The sequence below is a fragment of the Phasianus colchicus genome, chromosome Z (genome assembly GCF_987193195.1).
Source record: "Phasianus colchicus chromosome Z, bPhaCol1.hap1.1, whole genome shotgun sequence".
Lineage (NCBI taxonomy): Eukaryota > Metazoa > Chordata > Aves > Galliformes > Phasianidae > Phasianus > Phasianus colchicus.
In genome coordinates, this window is record NC_143476.1 from 59806071 (window position 1) to 59824992 (window position 18922).

The window sequence follows — 18922 nt, forward strand, 5'->3', positions numbered from 1 at the left end:
TAACATTAAGGTGGGCTTAGGCAGATTTATCGTTCAAACACTGCATTCTCTTTCAGTAGAAGAGTTCTGACCATGCTGCATGTTAGTATTTGAATATGCCTTCCCACAAACCGTTCCAAATGCTGTTTAGTATATGCATATTTAATTTCAACATTCAGCCAACCACATCATACCAATGAACTACCTGCAGGAGGAAAACATACTTTTGTGATTCACGTGATCCCTTTTACTCTTTAAACATCAATAAAATAAGAATGAATTCATAAATACATCCCTTCATACTAAAAGGTCACTCCTTCACTAAAAACTGGACAACAGTCCTCTCCACAGAAAGAACAGATGGAGTAAAGCATAAGCTAATACAAAGGACAACTTCTAAATGGTTCTGTTGAGAAAGCATGAAAGATATATTACATCCCAGTATTCAACAAGAAGATCAAAGTGCTATAAAGGCATATTGATTGGACATCTCCCTTCCCTCTGGATATGCTTTGTGTCATAGCAAGTGCCAACAGAACATAAACTGTAAATGAGGAATACATTTTTCTGAGTATGGTGTTCATAGATCCTGAAGTAGACATGGCTGACATTGACAGCAATAAATCACTGCAACTACTAAATTGAATCACTAGTCACATTCTTCACTTTCAATATATTTCATAAATAAGACAAAATGACATCAAAATGGTACAAAATTTCAAAAAAAAATTCAAATTTACTCACCTATCAAAGCAACACTAGTACAACTACTAACTTGGAAAACATTGGAACTTACAGTGGAATTGAGAAACTGAAATTCGTCAGTTTTAAATCACATAACTACTTATTTTATGGTCTATAGAGAAAAAAAAAATAATAAGGTGGGCTAAACTTTAGCTGGAAAGTTGTAAAAACTGTTTAACTAAGACAGTAGTAAGATTCATGTGACAACCTTGACCAACTTCTTCAGGTTTTTCACAAATACATACTGTAAACTGCTTTGAGTTAGTCACAGTATTACAAGGAGACAAACAAGAGATTTATACAGTTCTCAAAAATAGCAAGGGAGATCTGACTAAGGTGAAAAAGTAAAAGAATCCAAGAAAAAAGTAAAAGAATCCTAGTTAAATATCAACAAGAAGCAAATCTACGTATAAAGGACTTGTACGCCAAGAACCTGTGAAGTAGAAAGTAATACACACTGATATATTGCAAAAATTGGGTATAGAACATTAAAAAAAAAGAAGTACCAAGTACTGTTTTAAAGATAAACTGATTTGCTCTGTACATCCCAAGGTAACAAGGTTACTTTGAAATTGAGACAATAAAGAAACAGACATCTAGGAACTGGATTTTAAGAAGCCCTGTGTTCTTCTATGAAAGCTGAAAGATGCTGAAGGTCTTGAAATAACAGAGGTAAGTGGTATGCAGGTACATACACTTAATAACCACAACCTGTAATTATGTAATAATCCCATTTTTCTTCCAAACTACATGTCAATAAATCTTTCTCACTGCTCTATAAATTCCAAGGTCATGGACAGAAGTGTTTATTAGTATAATTGCAATGTAGCGATAAAACCATAAAGCCTTTAGATCCTGATATTATTCCATTTATTTTTCCTCCCCTGAAGGAAGGAAAATAGTTCCTACAGATGGAATACTTGGAAAATGCAGGAAGTTACTTTTAAAACATTTAAAAATACTCTGCTTTATGCAATTACTTTCTTAAAGTTTGGAGTGTTCTGTTTTGTTTTTATTTAAGCTATGACAGAATGTCAGAATTATTTTATTCTAAGTAACAGTGTAGCAAACAGCATTCAAGACATAGCACTCTCTGAAATGGGCAACACTACTACACTGAAAATATAAATACTAAGTTCTAGTTTTTCAGTTAGTGGGTCAAGTTTGACCCCAAGGAAACAAGGTCCCAGCCATCTGTTCAGAAGTAACTTGGAAACTATCTCATTTTACTTGCAGCTCCTGTTTCCACATTAATTGCATTATTCCCACGCACAGTTCTACCTGTCTTCATCCCTTGCTACACTGGAAGGGGACATAAGTGCATGATTAGTAAAATGACCGTATAAATCTGAATATCAAATCAGACAACAACAACAAAAAAACAAAACTGTTTTCCTTTCTATAGAAGGAAAAACTTATTCTTGGTTAGAAATTAATTCCCAGTCATGATTAGCTCCTTAAAAATTAACTAAAGTGATCGTAAGTAGTCATGATCTATTTACAGTTCTTTTTCAGCAACTATATTACACAGTAACTGTCATAGTGGTGAGAACAGCAACCTGTTATCTTTAACCTTTTGATACATCAAAAAATAAAATATGACAAAGAGATGTTCTTTTCTTTAATAGATAAATAATCCTTACACCTGACTAAATTTACCATACATGTCACAAACTAGCAATTCTTTTCACTCTTCTCTCACTGTAAAATAGATGTAATTTTGGAGATCATTTTCTTTTAAGGTAGTACAGAATTTGCCAGAATTTGCCTTAGTAATATTCTTAATGCTAACAAATACAACATTTTAAAATAAAGCACTTTAAAAAAAGAAAAAAAAAATCATTTTACATGAAATAATTTTGGATGATCCCCAAAATGGAAAAAAAGCAATCCTTAGATCCGGTATGTTACAGGTTAACCTGAGAAGCAACACAAATAAACATTCTGACCAGGCACACCGGAAGTGTAGACCAAAAAACAAAATGCAGACCTCAATGCTATTTCCCTTCTGTGAAGGGAAGCACTACAGTTCCATTTAGAACAAGATGCTCTCTATCTAACCCACCAGTTATGTAAAGACAATGGCTACTAGGAGGATGCCTGGAAAGACATCCCACATTCCTAAGTTCCGTGTGCAATGAAGGAAAATTTCTAAACCAGAAAGCACAAAGGACCAGCTTTAGGGCAGAACGCCAGATGATCTAACTCCTTGAAGACTGTTCGAGAAGTTATCAGTAGTGGAAGTTATGTAAATGAAGGGGAATGAGTAGGCTCATGTATTTCACAGAGAGTGTTAATGAAAATTGAAATACATGACAAAGCTGTTTAACCTGTAATTTGTTATAATAAGAAAACAAATGACCTCTTTTGACTAGAAAAATAGGGCAGATGGCAATGCTAATCTACTCCTAGCTACCTTATAAATTATTTAATGTCCAGAACACAGTGTTAAACTTAAAAAAATATTAATTAATGAATTATGAGTTTTAGTTTCCAACCTATTCAGAACAGAGCCTGCTTCTCTTTAACATGCTAAATTTGATTAATACAGAGTTTCCAGTAAGCTAGATACTAATAGTAATTGTTTTCTTCGAAGAATAACAAGGCACAGAAATATGCTTTCTTGCTAAAGTGATGAACAACTTTCTAGGAATCAAAAGTACAGATCAGTGGGGCCAAACCCTAACAGCTCTTAAAATAAGACACCAGACAAGTTTAAAAAAAAATCAAAAAACAATTACTCTTTTTACAGTGACTGTAATCTCTGCAGCTCGTATTTTAGAAGCAAGAAAATCACTTGGACTACAGAGCTGTGGTTCACATCTGCAGGGAGAAAACAAATAAAGCTAACGCTCAACTTGAGTTGACACTGGCCAGCGCAGTGTCAGACAACAAAAAAAGGCTTCCTCAAGTATATCAAGAGCAACAGAAGATCAAAGAAAAACACAAGACTGATACTTGACGCAGATGTCACCTAACAAGAAAGAAGGAATAAATGGCAAAGGCATTTAATGCCTTTCACCCTGGTATTTAACTGTAACAACAGACCTTTGGCTGCCTGGATCTTAGAGATGGAGGACCAGACTGGGGGAGCAGTGACTTTTCATATCTGGTTAGAAAAATTGTGAGGGAACAGCTATATCAGCTCAGTGTCTGTAAGACCATCAGGACAGGTGGGATATTTAAAAGGAGTCTATAAACATGAAGAAACCAACTTTTTACAGGGGTAGATAGTAACAGAACAAAGAGAAATGGTTTCAAATTAAAGAAAGGAAGATTTGATTAGATGTCAGGGGGGAAGTTTTTTTACTTAGATAGTGTGGTGAGGTGATGGAACAAGTTGCCAAAAGAGCTTGTGGATGCCCTGTCCCTACAGGTGTTTAAGGCCAGACTGGATGGGGTCATGGGCAATTTGATTTATCATTTGGTAACCCTGTCTCTAGTAGTGCGATTGGAACTTGACCATCCTTGAGATTCCTTCCAACCCAAGCCATTCTACGCCTGAGAGTGCTGAAAGAGTTAGCTGGCCCCTTCTCAACAATTTACCAAAGGTCTTGGGAGTCTGCGGATGTCCCTGCTGACTGAAAGCTAGCCAACATTCTATTAAGCTACTTGAAAGATGAACTGGATAACTACAGGTCTACTAGTCCAAGCTCAGTTCTGCAAAAAGTTATGGAGAACTTTATCCTGGGGGCATAGTCAGCATGGTTTTATTTGATTTGCCCCTGATGCACCTTCGTGCCATTCCTGTTATGCTGTCAAGGAAAGCTCAGCTTTAGAAACCTGACCTCCTTCTAAAATAGGTCATCTACCTGGTGGATGAAGGGAAGGCAGTGGACATAATCCTTCTAGATTCTAGTAAGGACTTAAATACTGTCCCTCACAACAAATTTTCCAAGTGTGACACAAACAGGTTCAAGTTATGCTGGGTGATGAACTGGCTCAACAGTAGAGCTCAAAAGGCTGTATCTGGCTGGCTGACAGGCATTAGCAGTGTTCCCCAGGGCTCAGTTTTAGGACAGATTCATTATTTTTGTTAATGATCTCAATAGAGGTGTGAAGTGCATCTTCAGCAATTTTGCTAATGATACTAAACTGGGAGGTGCTGTTGACACCCTGACAGGATAAGCCTTGCATTTGGATGTAGATAGATCACAACACTGGGTGATCAGCAATGACATGAAGTTCAAGAAAGGAAAATGCCAGGTTCTGCACCTGGGATGGAGCAGTGCCAGATACAGGCACAGACTGAGACATGAGTGGTTGGAGAGCAGCACGGAGAAAGGATCTAGGACTATTCATGACAGCAGGCTCAGCGAGAGCCAGCAGCATGCCCTGGCAGCCAACCTCATTTTGAGGTGCATTAGATATAGCACAGCCAGCCAAACAACCTGCTAAATCTAGTGTTGGTGCAGCCTCCATCAACAGAAGAGGAGAAGAGGAGGCCAAGAGGCTCACTTTTCTCTGCAGCTCCCTGAGGAGGGGAAACAGAGGGAGGTGCTGGGCTCTGCTCTGGAAATGTTGACAGGATGGGTATGACATCCTGCACCAGCTGCACCAGGGGTGTGTCAAACTGGGCATTCTTTACCACAAGGGTAGTCTAACATCAGAACAGGCTTCTTAGTGAGGTGACTGATGTCCTATGCTTGACAGCATCCAAAAGGAATTTGGGTAACATCCTCAGTCATAGAATCACAGGATAATTTGGGTTGGGAGAGACTTTAAAGATCAACCCATTCCAGCCACCCTGCCACTGGAAGGGCTGCCACTCACTAGCTCAGGCTGCCTAGGCTGCCCCATCCAACGTGGCCTTGAACACCTCCAGGGATGGAGCATCCACTGCTTCTCTGGGCAACCTGTGCCAGGGCCTCACCCTCCTCTGAATAAAGAACTTCCTCCCCACACCTAACCTGAATATCACCCTTTTAGTTAAAAACAATTTCCCCTTTACTCATCACTATCTGCCTGCAGAAAAAGTCATCTCCCTCTGAAGGACTGCGATGCTGCAATGAGGGTTTTTTGGAGTCTTCTCCAAGCTCTCAGCCTTTCTTCACAGGAGAGGTGCTCCAGCCTTATGATCATCTATGCTTGTGACCTTCTCTGGGTCCACTACAAACAACTGGATATGGATAATATGCTCAACAGTATGCTTTAACTTCTGGTAGGCCCAGTCAGGTAGTTGGACTAGATGATATTTGAGGACTCTATCCAAACTGAAGTATTTTATTCCTCACATAAGGGAAGCCTGTTCACCTTTCTGTAAGTTAGAACATGGCAATCATTTGCAAAAACAGCCAAGTATAAAACTGATTAAGCATGTGCAATGCTATTAATAAAAGAAATTGAATAAATACTTCATGATTCTCTACCAGAAAAAAACACGTGTCTAAAAACATATGAAGAGGAAAAGCAACAGAATGATGTTTTAGTAAGGGACATGGTTTAGAGAGGAAATACTGGTGGTTGGTGGATGGCTGAAATGGATAATCTTAGAGGTCTTTTCCAGCCTTGGTGATTCTATGATTCTATGGAAATCTTGCAAATTATGTACCACTTTCACCTAAAATCCATACAAACATGAGAGAGAGGCTGTTCAGAGAAAACACTCACTCTATAGAAATCTAGAAATTCTATTCTCCACCACAATCTAATTTATTTGGATTACTCCATTAAAAAAAAAAAAAAAAAAAAAACACTCCAAACCTCCTCATTAGAGTTTTTCTGTGGTGATATCAAAGCCCTTGAATAAGATTATTTTAATTAACATGAATCAACAGCGGCTACTCTAAATTCAGAAGAGTAAATGAAAATAAAATTCAGTCAGGATACAATCTTCTTCTTAAACACATAGCTCAGTTTTAAGGTTGATCAGTTGCAAGATGGATGATACATTGCATTTGAAACCTTAAATACACAGAGTTATTAATTAAGAATTTGTAAGACATTCTATAAATTAAAGCTTAAAAATTCATGTTCTTTATTACATGCACTAACATCAAATACAAACAATGTCTGTCAACAGGGAGAAAAACAATTTTATTGGACCAAAGACATGCTTGTATAAGAGGTAAAAACTATGTCTGTTTTAGATGCGTATTTAGCATTTGTGTATAAGCCTCTCTTCAAAGAAAGGGGAATTGGAGCTAGCAATTTAGTTCATCTAATAAAAACAAGAAGTCGTGTAAAAGAGTTACTCAGTTCCAGCTGACCTTGAAATGTAATTGGCTACCTCAGATGTCTCTATGGTATATGCCATTAAGAAGATAAAAATATACAGGATTAAAATCTGAACTGATAAAGCTAAGAAATTAAGTATTATTCTTTTAATAAGACTACTCTATGAAAGTATATGAATAACAAAGTATTTCCTTAATGATTGTTATTGAAGTGTGGATATATTTCAAAATCAGTTATACAATGGAAAAGAGCCAAATATTTTGTTTTTAGCTTATTTACAGCTTTAAAAACTATGAATGAAGACTTCAAGGCTACAAATTTTTGTATGTGCTTAGTCTAAACTGATAATTATTTCGTATCTTATATCATACAAGAAAGAAATTTTTTCTATCATATTCTTTCAGTGCAGAATCACTGTTTCCTATACTTATGTACTATAAAAAATTTAAACTGTAAGAATGCCAAGTTTTACAGGATCAATCTTACAAGCTCTCATTAGTAGAGATAAAATTATTCCTCTGTACTGCAGAATAAGAGCTACAGAAATGTATTTTAAGTTAAAAAAAAAAAAAATTAGCCAAGAGAAGAGGTCTGCCAGTTAAAACATTAGGGTGGAGGCAGAAATTGTCTCTGCCAGTTACAAATAAAGCCATGAAGAAAGTGGGATTATGATAAACTGGGGTAAAACGCTTATAGACATTTTCTTAAACAGCAAAAACAAGAACTATATATATGTATATATATATATATACGTTGCACAGTACTAGTCTGACTTGGTTTGGGTAAGGATAGAGTTAATTTTCTTCATAATAGCTTGAAGGTGTTATAGTTTGGATTTGTGACAAGAACAGTTTGATAACACACTAATGTTTTTTCTGTTGCTGAGAACTGCTTGCACAGTCAGACTCCTGCTTCTCACACTGCATCACCAGTAAGGAGGCTGAAGATGCACAAGAAGCTAGGAGGAGACACAATCAGCACAGCTGACTAGAAGGATGACATGCTCAACAAAAAAAAGCTGAAGAAAACTAGGAGGGAACGTTTCAATTTTTAATGTTTGTAAGTAACCGATAAATTATGATGGAGGCTGCTTTCCTGGAAATGACTGAGCATCTGCTTGCCAATGAGAATGAATTCCTTAGTTTGCTCTACTTTTATGCACAGCTTCTGCTGTTTATTAAGCTGCCTTTATCTTAATCCATGAGTTTTTACACTTTTGCCCTTCCAAGTCTTTCCCCCATTGCTACAGGGGAATGAGCCAGTCGCTGCATGGGACTTAGCAGCCTACTGGGGTTAAACTACAAAAAGCTCGAAATAAAATAACTGTTTTTACCCCTTGGTAAACTCAACTCACAGTTTGTGTTAGACTCGTGCTTGAATTTAAGAGGTTTATATATAGCACAGGTTTGAAACTCATTTCTGAGTTAACACAGAGACTGTAAAAAAACAGCGATTAAAAATTGAATGGGAGATGATTTAGGAACCATACGTTATAAAATCATCTATTCACAATAAGAGGTCAAGAAACACTGCATTATGAATGTGTGTTGCTATGCTACTATGACTGCTCTTTTCCTTTCTTTATACAGCCACAGGTACAGGTTTTTACAACCAAAGTAACTAGGGTAGGTACCATTGTGAAGGAAAGACAAATCAGTAAGGCATGGTGATGGACTTGCTCTTTTTGTGAGACAGCAAGTGGAATGTACCAAAGCTACGCCTAGAAATGAACGATGACTGAGTAGAGAGCTCATGGGCGAGAATTACGGCACAGACTAATACAGGTGACACTATTTTGTGTTTACTACAGGCTGCCTGATCAGGAAAAGGCTACAGACAGCTGAAAGTAGCCTTACAGTCCTGGTTCTCATGAGGGACTTCAGTCATGCTGTATTTGCTGGAAAAACAACACTGCCAAGCTGACATAGTTCAGGAGGTTTCTGTGTGGATGACAATCTTCTGAGCCAGGTAGTGGAGGAGCCAATAAGGAGAGGTGTGCTGTTGGATCTTGATCTTACAGACAAGCAGGACTGGCTGGGAATGTGAAGAGGCTGTCATGGATGCAATGACCATGAGATCATGGAGTTCAGGATCTTACATAGAAGAAATAAAGCTATTAGTAGGAAGATCCTGGTCTTCAAGACTGCTAACTTTGATCTCTTCAAGACCTACCAAAAGGTTTCCAGCTGGTATTGGAAGGTAAGAGGGCCCAAAAGAGATGGCTGACATTCAAGCACCACTTCTTTTGAACACAAGATTGATGCATTCCCAAGTGAAATGAAACCAAGTGAAGGTAACAGAAGAATCATATAGATAAGCAGTGAGCTCACTGGAAAACCCAAATGGAAGAAGAAAGTCTACAGAATGTGGAGGAGGACTCTGGTCGCATGTGAGGAATATAGCAACACTGTCACAACACACAGGGATGCATTGAGGAAGGCTAAGGCATACTTGGAATTAAATCCAGCAAGGGAGGTCGGGGACAACAAGAAAGACTTCTCTACCTATGTCAGTAGCAAAAGGAAGACTGGGGGAAATGTAGGCCTGCTGCAGAATGAGGTAGATGTCCCGGTAACAAGGACACTAACGGGGAGTTACTGAATGCCTTCTTTTCTTCAGTCTTTAAAGCTAAGACTGCCCCTCAGAAATCTCAACTTCTGGAGGTAAGAGAGTCTGCAAAAGGGACTTGGTGAAAGAGGATATGATCAGAGATCATCTCTGCAAATCTGCTGCACACAAATCCACGTGCCTCAAGAGCATGCATCTGTGAATGCTAATGGAGCTGCCGGAAGAGATTGCCAAACCACTCTCTATCATCTTTGAAAGGTCACAGACAACAGGAGAGGTGCCTGAGAGCTAGAGGAAAGCTGGTGTCACTCCAATCTTCAGAAAGGGCAAGAAGGAGAATGTGAGAAACTACAGGCCAGTCAGCCTCACCTCTGTCCCTTGCAACAACTTATTCTGGACGTCATCTCAAAGCAAGTAGAAGAAAAGGAAGTTATCAGGATTAGTCAATGTAGAATCACCAAGAGGAGACCGCACTTGACCAATGAGGTATCCTTCTAGGATATCATGACCAACTAGGTATATAATGACTTCAGCAATGCTTTTGATACTGCCTCCCATAACATTCTCAAAGGTAAGCTTAGGAAGCATAGCATAAATGAGTGAACAGTGAGGTGGACTGAGAACTGGCCAAGCGGCAGTGAAAGTTGTGATCAGTGGTGCAGATTCTATTTCAATAGTGGTGTTTCCCAAGGATCAGTACCGGGTCCAATCTTGTTCAACATCTTTATCAATGACATGGATTAAGTTATACAGATCTCCCTCAGCGAGTTTGCTGAAGATACAAAGCTTGGAGTGGCTGACACACCAGAAGGCAGTGCTGCTATTCAGCAAGACCTGGACAGACTGTAGAGCTGGGCAGAAAGGAACCTATGAAGTTGTGAAAGTGTAAAGTCCTAGACATGGGGAGGCAAAACTGTCTGAATCAATACAGGTTAGGGGAGGTTGGAGGGGAGCTCTACAGAGAAAGATGTAGGTGTCCCATTGGACAATAGGTTGGCCATGAGCCATCAGTGTGCCCCTGTGGCCAGGAAGGCCAATGGTACCCTGGGGTGCATTAAAAAGAGCGTGGCCAGCAGGCTGAGGGAGGTTATTAGAGACGTACCTCTCTCATCTGCCCTGCTGAGGTCACATCCAGAGTACTTTGACCAGTTCCAGGCTCTTCAAGAAATACAGGTTATTTCTAACCAGAGTCCAGTGAAGAGCCACAAAGATTAGGAACCTTCAGTATGAGAAAAGCTGAGAGACTTGTTCAGCCTGGAGAAGAAAAGGCTTATGAAGTATCTTATCCATGCTTATTAATACTTGATGGGTGGGAGACAAGTGAATGAGGGCCAGGCTCTTTTTAACAGTGCCCACTGACAGGACAAGGGGCAATGGACACACACTTGAACACAGGAAGTTCCACACAACCACAAGGAAAAATTTCTTTATTTTGGGAGTGACAGAGCAAATGCAACAAGATGCCCAGAGAAATTGTGGAGACTCCTTCTTTGAAGATATTCAAAACCAGCTTGGATGCTTTCCTGTGTAATCTACTATAGGAAACCTGCTTTAGCAGAGAGGGAGAGTTAGATGATCACAAGAAATCCCTTCCAAACCCTACAATTCTGTGACATCAATCAACCTTCAAACAGAAATTAATAACAGACTTGCTTTAATTGCTGCAGTTACCATGGGGCAAGTATACAGCATTAAGCCTACTGCTATGTTTACTTCAAACTCATCCATGGAAAGAATTGAGAGAATTACAGAGTAATGCATTTGAAAACAAATCAGAGTAACTGCAAGTGGTAGAAGTTGCAGCTTTAAGGCTTATTTTGTCTGCTTTTGTAGGCTTTATCCTATCATAACAGCTAGACTACTAGCTACTGTATCTTCACAAGCTTCAGTAAGTTATAATCAAGCATTTTACACTAAAGCAAGTTCTTCTAGTAGCCAAGTAGTTATAGAAATAACTTCTTCTAGTAGTTATAGAAATAAAATACACTTTAGGAACAGCGCCATTTCAAAAAAACCTGTTTTAAGTTTCATTAATAAAGCCCAGAAGCTGTTAAATCTAATTCAGTATCCAATAATGCATGCAACAGATTTATTTAAAACTCTATCCTGTATTTTAAATGCTTACGATTGACTTCTAGTTTCATCTCCAAACAAATAAAAAGGAATTATTTACTTATCAAGATGGAATACCATATAGCAATGTATTAAGAGTAGACTCAGATTAAGATTTCAAATAAGACCTTTCTTCTATTCTTCCCCTTCTTTATGATATTAATAACCAATTTAAAGAAATCAAAAAATTTCCAAAGGAATCAAACAAGCCTAGTTGTTGGATTTTATTTATTATTATTATTAGGATTATACATAATTCCTTTTATCTGAAACAAACAAACAAAAAAACCCGATAGTATTAGCAAACAAACCAACTTAAACAGACAAGTTTAATTTACTCTAACACAGAAATGAAACATCTACAGCTAGGAACATGAGAGAGAAGAAAATCATAAAAACCAACTGTTAAATTGCAATTGCATTGTCTTTCTCCCTACTATATGAGATACAGCTCATATAGTAAGTAATACTTCTAATGAAAACTCTTCTTACTAAATTTAAGAATATCCTTCAGCATTCTCTACTGCACAAATTTCAAAACATAACACTTTGCTACCATCATCCTTGACATCCATCTTCATTGCTGTACTTTCAACAATGTCTTCTGACACTTATACTAGGTTTGTAGTTTGTGTCTTTAAGGTTCTCATTCTGTTTCTACACTTTCCTATCACTTCCTCCCTAAATCCTTCCTCAGAATTGTAAATACTTTTTTTCTCCAAATACCAGTGAAGTACTCTCTTCTGCTCAACTGTCATTTCACAGAAAAACACCAGGAGGTGAAAAAATAATAGTAATGCTGAAGAAGAGGTAGAAGCAGGAAAGCCTGCTTTAAATAAAAAATAACTAAAAGCTGCAGAGTTAAGGTCACCACACATTATTAGCTGTCAACACAATGTTTCTGCTGTTTCCATGTTATCCATCTCATTTTAAAGCTCCTACTTCATCTCTACTCCTTTATTTGCTACCAAAGTTGCTGATAACAAATTCTTTTTCTTCATTACTGATATGTCTGGGGAGAATTTAATTTCTGATGATAAAAGGACCTCTTTCTATACACTCATCTAACAACTTAGCAAATGCATTATTTGCACTAAGATTATATTCAGGAAACAGTTAATTGAGATTTTAAAATATTCTAATGGTCTCTAAAAAAGAAACTCATTTATTTCTTCTTTTTTATTTAGCCTGCAAACACCTCATGACACCTAAAACTCCAATCTCTTATCTACAATGCCAGCTCAAAATACTTCACAGATTACTGATACTGCTGTACATCAGATACTCCTAAAAACAGAAAAGGGAGATCATATCTGAAAGTTTCATCTTGAAAGTATTTTCTGAGTACCACAGAACTCCAACAGATTGAGCAGTATGAATTAAACTACTACTAATTTTATTTAACTACTACATAGTTTAACTACTACATTTTATTCAAACAAAACCCGAAAGATTTTGCTCATTCACAAAAAGGTATACTTTAGGTATCTGTTTTGTAAGAACAATCATCTTACCTTTACAGTTTCACTTAAGACTTGGTTTTTATCTGCTTCTTCACTGGAGTGCAATTCTAGTTTATTATTTAACTCCTGTAGCTGTTGTGCCTGTTCATTCAACAGCACTTGTGCTTGATGCTCCCAATGTAATGCATTATTTAATTCTTCACATGCACTTTCAAACCTCTTGTGAGCGATCAATTTCTGATAAGGGAAATAAATTGTGTTTGATTGCATAACTATATTCATTTGTTTACATGCTTGACTTCCAGAATTCTATTTGCTAGCATATAAAATTCTAAAATAAAAGCATGCTCAAGATGAACACTTAGGTTTTTAAATATGAAGGCAGACCATGAAGTACTAAACAGTAGGCAACTTTTTTTTGGAAAAGAAAAAAAAGCATTTAGGGTATTGTAAACAGTATGCATTAATTATTTTATCCAAATTAACATAGTGAGGTTGTAAAAAAAAATCAGTATTAAAAAGGAAATACGAAGATCAACATCACATTTCAGCGTGCATCATATTAGCCATTGTAAATGCGTCCCTGGACCATTTCTCCTCTGCTCAATATGAATCAGAAGAAAGAAATAAAGCATCTACATCTAAATGACATTTTCATTTAAGCACCCCAGAATTGTAAAAGGGGATGAACTACTATGAAGAAAACTGAAGATGATTAGATAGCCTTATTCATTTAAATAAAAAAATCACTTTACTGCCTAAGAACAAGAAGTGAAATCATCTATTAAATGTTTTCTGTTTGGAAGTGTTTTGATTGGGTCATACTAACAGGTCTATCACTTAGGCCTCAAGATCAACTTTGGGCACAACTACAGCTAATACTGTTCATTCTGAGAAACAACTATTACAGTTGCCCAAAGCAGCAGAAAAGTGTATACAGGGACACTTATCCACCCAGTTTCTCAATCTGCTAAAACATTAGATCAATTGTGAATTTAAGCAACAGAAGAGAAGCACAGGAAGAAAGGTGGCCAGTCAACCCACAGCATTTCTCCCTGCAATAAAGACTGAAGGTACAGATGAAAGAGGATGATGAGGAGTATACCAACAGTCTACAAAAGGATATACTGGGGACACAGAATTCAAGTTCTACGGCAGTGATAATCTGAGAAGACTAAATCCCTACAGAACAGGCCCATTACTTGTTACATAATGACTTCAAGTAGTTAAGAAACCTTTTTCTCATTTCCTCTTATTCCAGCCAGACAGTGTTATGTACAAGTCAGTAGACCCATGGTGCTTAGTTAGATCCACTAGCTGCTCCAAAGGCTCAGAGGAATTTAAGAGCGTAGAAGGCTTTTTGATTTTTTTTCCTTCCCATAAATTCATTTCTTCAAGGAAACAGACACACTAAAATTTGCATTAACTAGTTCTCAACACCACTCATACTCAAAGATACAGTAATACTCTACCATAATATTCAATGACCATAGAATCATAGTATGCCTTAGGTAGGAAGGGATCCAACCACTCTGCTGCAGGTTTGTGACCCACCAGATCAAGTTCCCAGGGCCAACATAGCCTTGAACACATCCAGGGATGGAGCATCCACAGCTTTTCTGGGCAGCCTGTTCCCTCACCAATCCTTTGAGTAACATCTAACCTACTCCTCCCCTCTTTTAGATCAAAATTATTCTCCCCTGCTTTACTACTACGGGACCTGTGTGAAAAGTTGGACTCCCCCTTCCTGCTTATAAGTTCCCTTTAAGAACGGAAGGCCATTACCTAGTATTCCAAGAGACATATCCAAGCCAAACAAGCCCAACTCCCTCAACCTTTCTTCACAGGAGAGGTGCTCCAGTCCTCTGATCATCTCCATGGCCCTCCTCCAGACCCTTTCCAATAGTTCCACATCCCTCTACTGCTGGGGACCCTAAGCCTTGACACCATGTCTACTCCAGATGAAGCCTCACAAGGACACAGTAGAGAGGGACAATCAACCCTCCTCTGATGCAGCCCAGGATACATCTGGTCTTCCAAGCTGCAAGTGCACAATACTGATTCATATCCCACTTTTTGTTCACCAGAACCTCCAAGTCCTTCTCTATGGGGCTGCTCTCAAAGGGTTACTTTCCCAGCCTGTACATATACTTTGGATAGCCCCAACCTAGGTGTAGCACCTTCCACTTAGCCTTGCTGAACATCATTAGGTTCACAAAGGCCCACTTATCAAGCTCAATTAGGCATCTGTTCCTTCAGTTGTACCATAGAATGGCCTGAGTTGAAAAGGACCATAATGATCACCCCCCCTGCTACGTGCAGGGTCACCAATCACCAGACCAGGCTACCCAGAGCCACATCCAGCCTGGCCCTGAATGCCTCCAGAGATGGAGCATCCACAACCTCCTTGGGCGACCTGTTCCCAGTGCGTCACCACCCTCTGTGTGAAAAACTTCCTCCTAATATCTAACCTAAATCTCCCATGCCTTAGTTTAAAACCATTCCCCTTTGTCCTATCACTATCTACCTTCGTAAACAGCCATTCCCCCTCCTTTTTATATGCTCTGTTCAAGTACTGGAAGGCCACAATGAGGTCTCCCCAGAGCCTTCTCTTCTCCAAGCTAAAAAAGCCCAGTTCCCTCAACCTTTCCTCATAGGAGAGGTGCTCCAGCCCTCTGATAATCTTAGTGGCCCTCTTCTGGACCCACTCCAAGAGCTCTGCATCTTTCTTGTGCTGGGGGCCCCAGGCCTGGACGCAGTACTCCAGATGGGGCCGCACAAGAGCTGAGTAGAGGGGGACAATCACCTCCATCTCCCTGCTGGCCACCCCTTTTTTAATGCAACCCAAAACATAGTTGGCCTTCCAGGCTGCAAGCACACACTGCTGGCTCATGTCCAGCTTCTCGTCTACCAGGTCCCTCAAATCCTTCTCCACAGGGCTACTCATAAGGAGATCCTCCCCCAGTTTGTACAAATACCTCGGACTGCCCTGGCCCAAGTGCAGCTCCTTGCAATATTATCTACTACAACATCCAGCTTGCTGAGGGTGTACTCAACCCCACTGTCTCAGTCATTGGTAAAGATGTTGAAGAGCATGGGTACAAAGACAGACCCCTGGAAGACATTATTCAGCACTGGCCCTCCCCTGGAAATAGATCCACTCTCTGACTCTGATCATACAACAGATTCCTTATCCACCAAACAGTTCAGCCTTCAAATGCATATCTCATCAGCTTAGAGATAAGAATGCGGTGTGGGACTACATCAGAGGTCTTGCACAAGTGGGCTAGGCAACATCAGTTCCTCTGCCTTGTTCTCCAACGCTGGCACTCCAGCAGTCGAAGGTTACCATACTGGTGAGGCACAATCTGCCCTTAACAAAAGCAGGCTGGCTGTCTTGGATGACCTCATCTTGCATGTCCCTTAACACAGCTTCCAGAAAGATCCATCCCATGATCTTCCCAAGCCTCACAGATGTGAGGCTCTAGCCTGTGGTTCCCCAGGTCTTCCTTTCTCCCTTTCTTGAAAACAGAACTGATGTTCCCTTTTTCCAGTCACTGTGGACTTCACCTGACAGCCATGAATTTTCAAATATTATGGAGAGTGGCTTGACAAAAACATCAGCCAGTTCCTGGCCCCATAGAGTTGCACACATTTAGCGTAATGAGGTCATCTCTGACTTCACCTGCTTTTACAGTGAAAGAGATTTTGCTCCCTGAAGTCCACAGCCAGAGGTTAAGGGACATCAGAAGTGTGGGAAGCCTGACTGCCAGTGAAGAATCAGGCAAAGAACTCACTGAGTACCTCAGCCTTCCCCAAGTCTGCTGAAACCACTACTGCCTTCACATTTATCAGAAGGGGAACACTCTTCTTGACCTTTCTTTTCTGACCAACGTAGCTACAGAATCCTTTCTTGTTATTTTTCAATTCAATATAAATGTAGAATTTAAAATGTTACATTATTGCTTACGAGTTTGTCATGAACATACTTATTCAGTACCCTTTCACTAGCCAAATTTACTCTTTTGATGTGAAATCTATAAATTCTTTTAGGGCGCACAAATAACATCAACATTTTAACATACAGAACTAAACGTGAACTGCTGAAATCCAAATGTGTAATTTGCACAAAACACCTTATTCTGCAAACCAAAGCAAAACTCCTGTGGATAGGAGATACTTCTAAATACATTTTGCTTATGGTTTAGACATTTACAAGGTAAAATATCTGGAGAATTCTGTTAATAGTAGATTGACTTTACACTTGTTTTTCAAAAGAATACAAATGGAAAAAAAATGCATAAAAGGGAGAACTCTTGTAAGCAGTCTCCTCTACATCAAATATACTTACAGATTGCTTAAACAAACTTAATTGCTCTTTCAGGCTCTGGGCTTTGTCTGCCTCCTGTTTCATCTTACTGAAATTCAACTTGAATTCTGCAAGTTCTAGGCGTAGCGAGCGGCGTTCCACCTCTACTGTATGAAGTCTTTGTGTCAATTCAAATATTTGCTTCTGCAAGGATGCTATGCTTTTCTGTTGGTAAATGGAAAGAATTTCACATGCTATCAAAGTGTGCCATTTTATATTTATATACTGTTTATAGAATCAGTAACAGTAATATCCAAGAAAATTATGCAAAACCATAGTCTTGTCCTCCATCTCTAGAAGATGCACAAGTGTAAATACATGAATCCATTTCACCCACCTTAGAGGGTTACTGAATGTTTTGTTTTCAGAGAAGTATCTTGTTTTCATGCAAGACTCACAATAAAAGACAGGCTCTGCGACAGAGACCTTAACGTTTAATTTCTATTTAACCTCTAGAGAGGAGAAGGTTATCTTCAGTGGAAGGTAACCTTAACAGAAAAAAAACAAACAAATCTTAACAAGCAAGTCTGCTCCTATAAATCAAATATAATTTTGATAGAACTTCAACTTTTTCTTGCGCACATCAAATTCCTTCTTAAAATTCCTTGACTTCAGAAGACCTACTCAAGACATGATGTTTTAAGGTGTTGCAAATCAAATTCTGAATCCTTATATAGGTGACTTTAATGTAACTGACTCATAAATCTGGAACAAAATTAATGGCACCATGAAGAGAGTTACACCATAACACTTATGCTGAGAACACACTATTTACTTGAAGTAGCATTATAAACATGCATACCATAATGGGCCATCTGTCACACGATCCAGCTTCCAGAGCTCGTGCATTTATTTTATGAAGTCCATGAGCCAGCCTCTGTATCAAGGAGTTTTTCTCCACGTAAGTAACACTCCTGCTGCTATCTAATGGAACAGTCTCCATTATTATGTTAAGCTTGTCCATAAGTTTTGAAAAGGAGTTCCTGGCGGCACTTACAAGTAAGCGTCCAGAAAGACAAGACTTTGGATCTTTAAGGAATAACAACAAAACATCAAAGAGATTAAGAGTCTCATTTTTTCAGAAGAAAAAAACGTAACAACAAATAGCATCTATCAGCAGGAAATCTGCCTCAGATAATGGAAGACTGAGGACTAGGGAATGTACCAGAGCAAATACGGAACAAACTCTGTATTTAGCAGTAAACAGTCTACTTCCATCAACCTCTGGATAGGAAGGGTAAAACTGGATAGGATCTAAAAGAACAGGATTTGTTTTACAAATAACTATTTTCTGTATCTTTTTAAATGTTCTCCAACACTACACACTCTGAAGTCTTTGCATGTTCAAATTTTGTGATTTATTAAAAAAAAATGTAAGACTGATGCAAGCAAAATGCAAGCCAGATCAAATATATCAGATGTTGTAGCACACAGTAAATCACTTTATCACAATATTTACAATGCAAATTTGTGAGCATTTTCTGATTCCTCTTCCCTCTCCTCCATAGAT

General features: G+C 38.7%; 1 protein-coding gene across 12 annotated transcripts in view; it reads right to left on the reverse strand.

The window, feature by feature from the left end:
* Positions 1-18922, reverse strand: part of CCDC171 (coiled-coil domain containing 171) — a 178313-nt gene that overhangs the window by 82890 nt on the left and 76501 nt on the right. For all 12 annotated transcript variants that reach the window (XM_090132595.1, XM_090132594.1, XM_090132596.1 and 9 more), the window contains 3 exons: positions 18215-18441; positions 17395-17577; positions 13095-13280 (listed from right to left, as the gene is read on the reverse strand). In XM_090132595.1, the coding sequence (XP_089988721.1) occupies positions 13095-13280; positions 17395-17577; positions 18215-18441 (596 nt within the window). The remainder of the gene's footprint in view (positions 1-13094; positions 13281-17394; positions 17578-18214; positions 18442-18922) is intronic.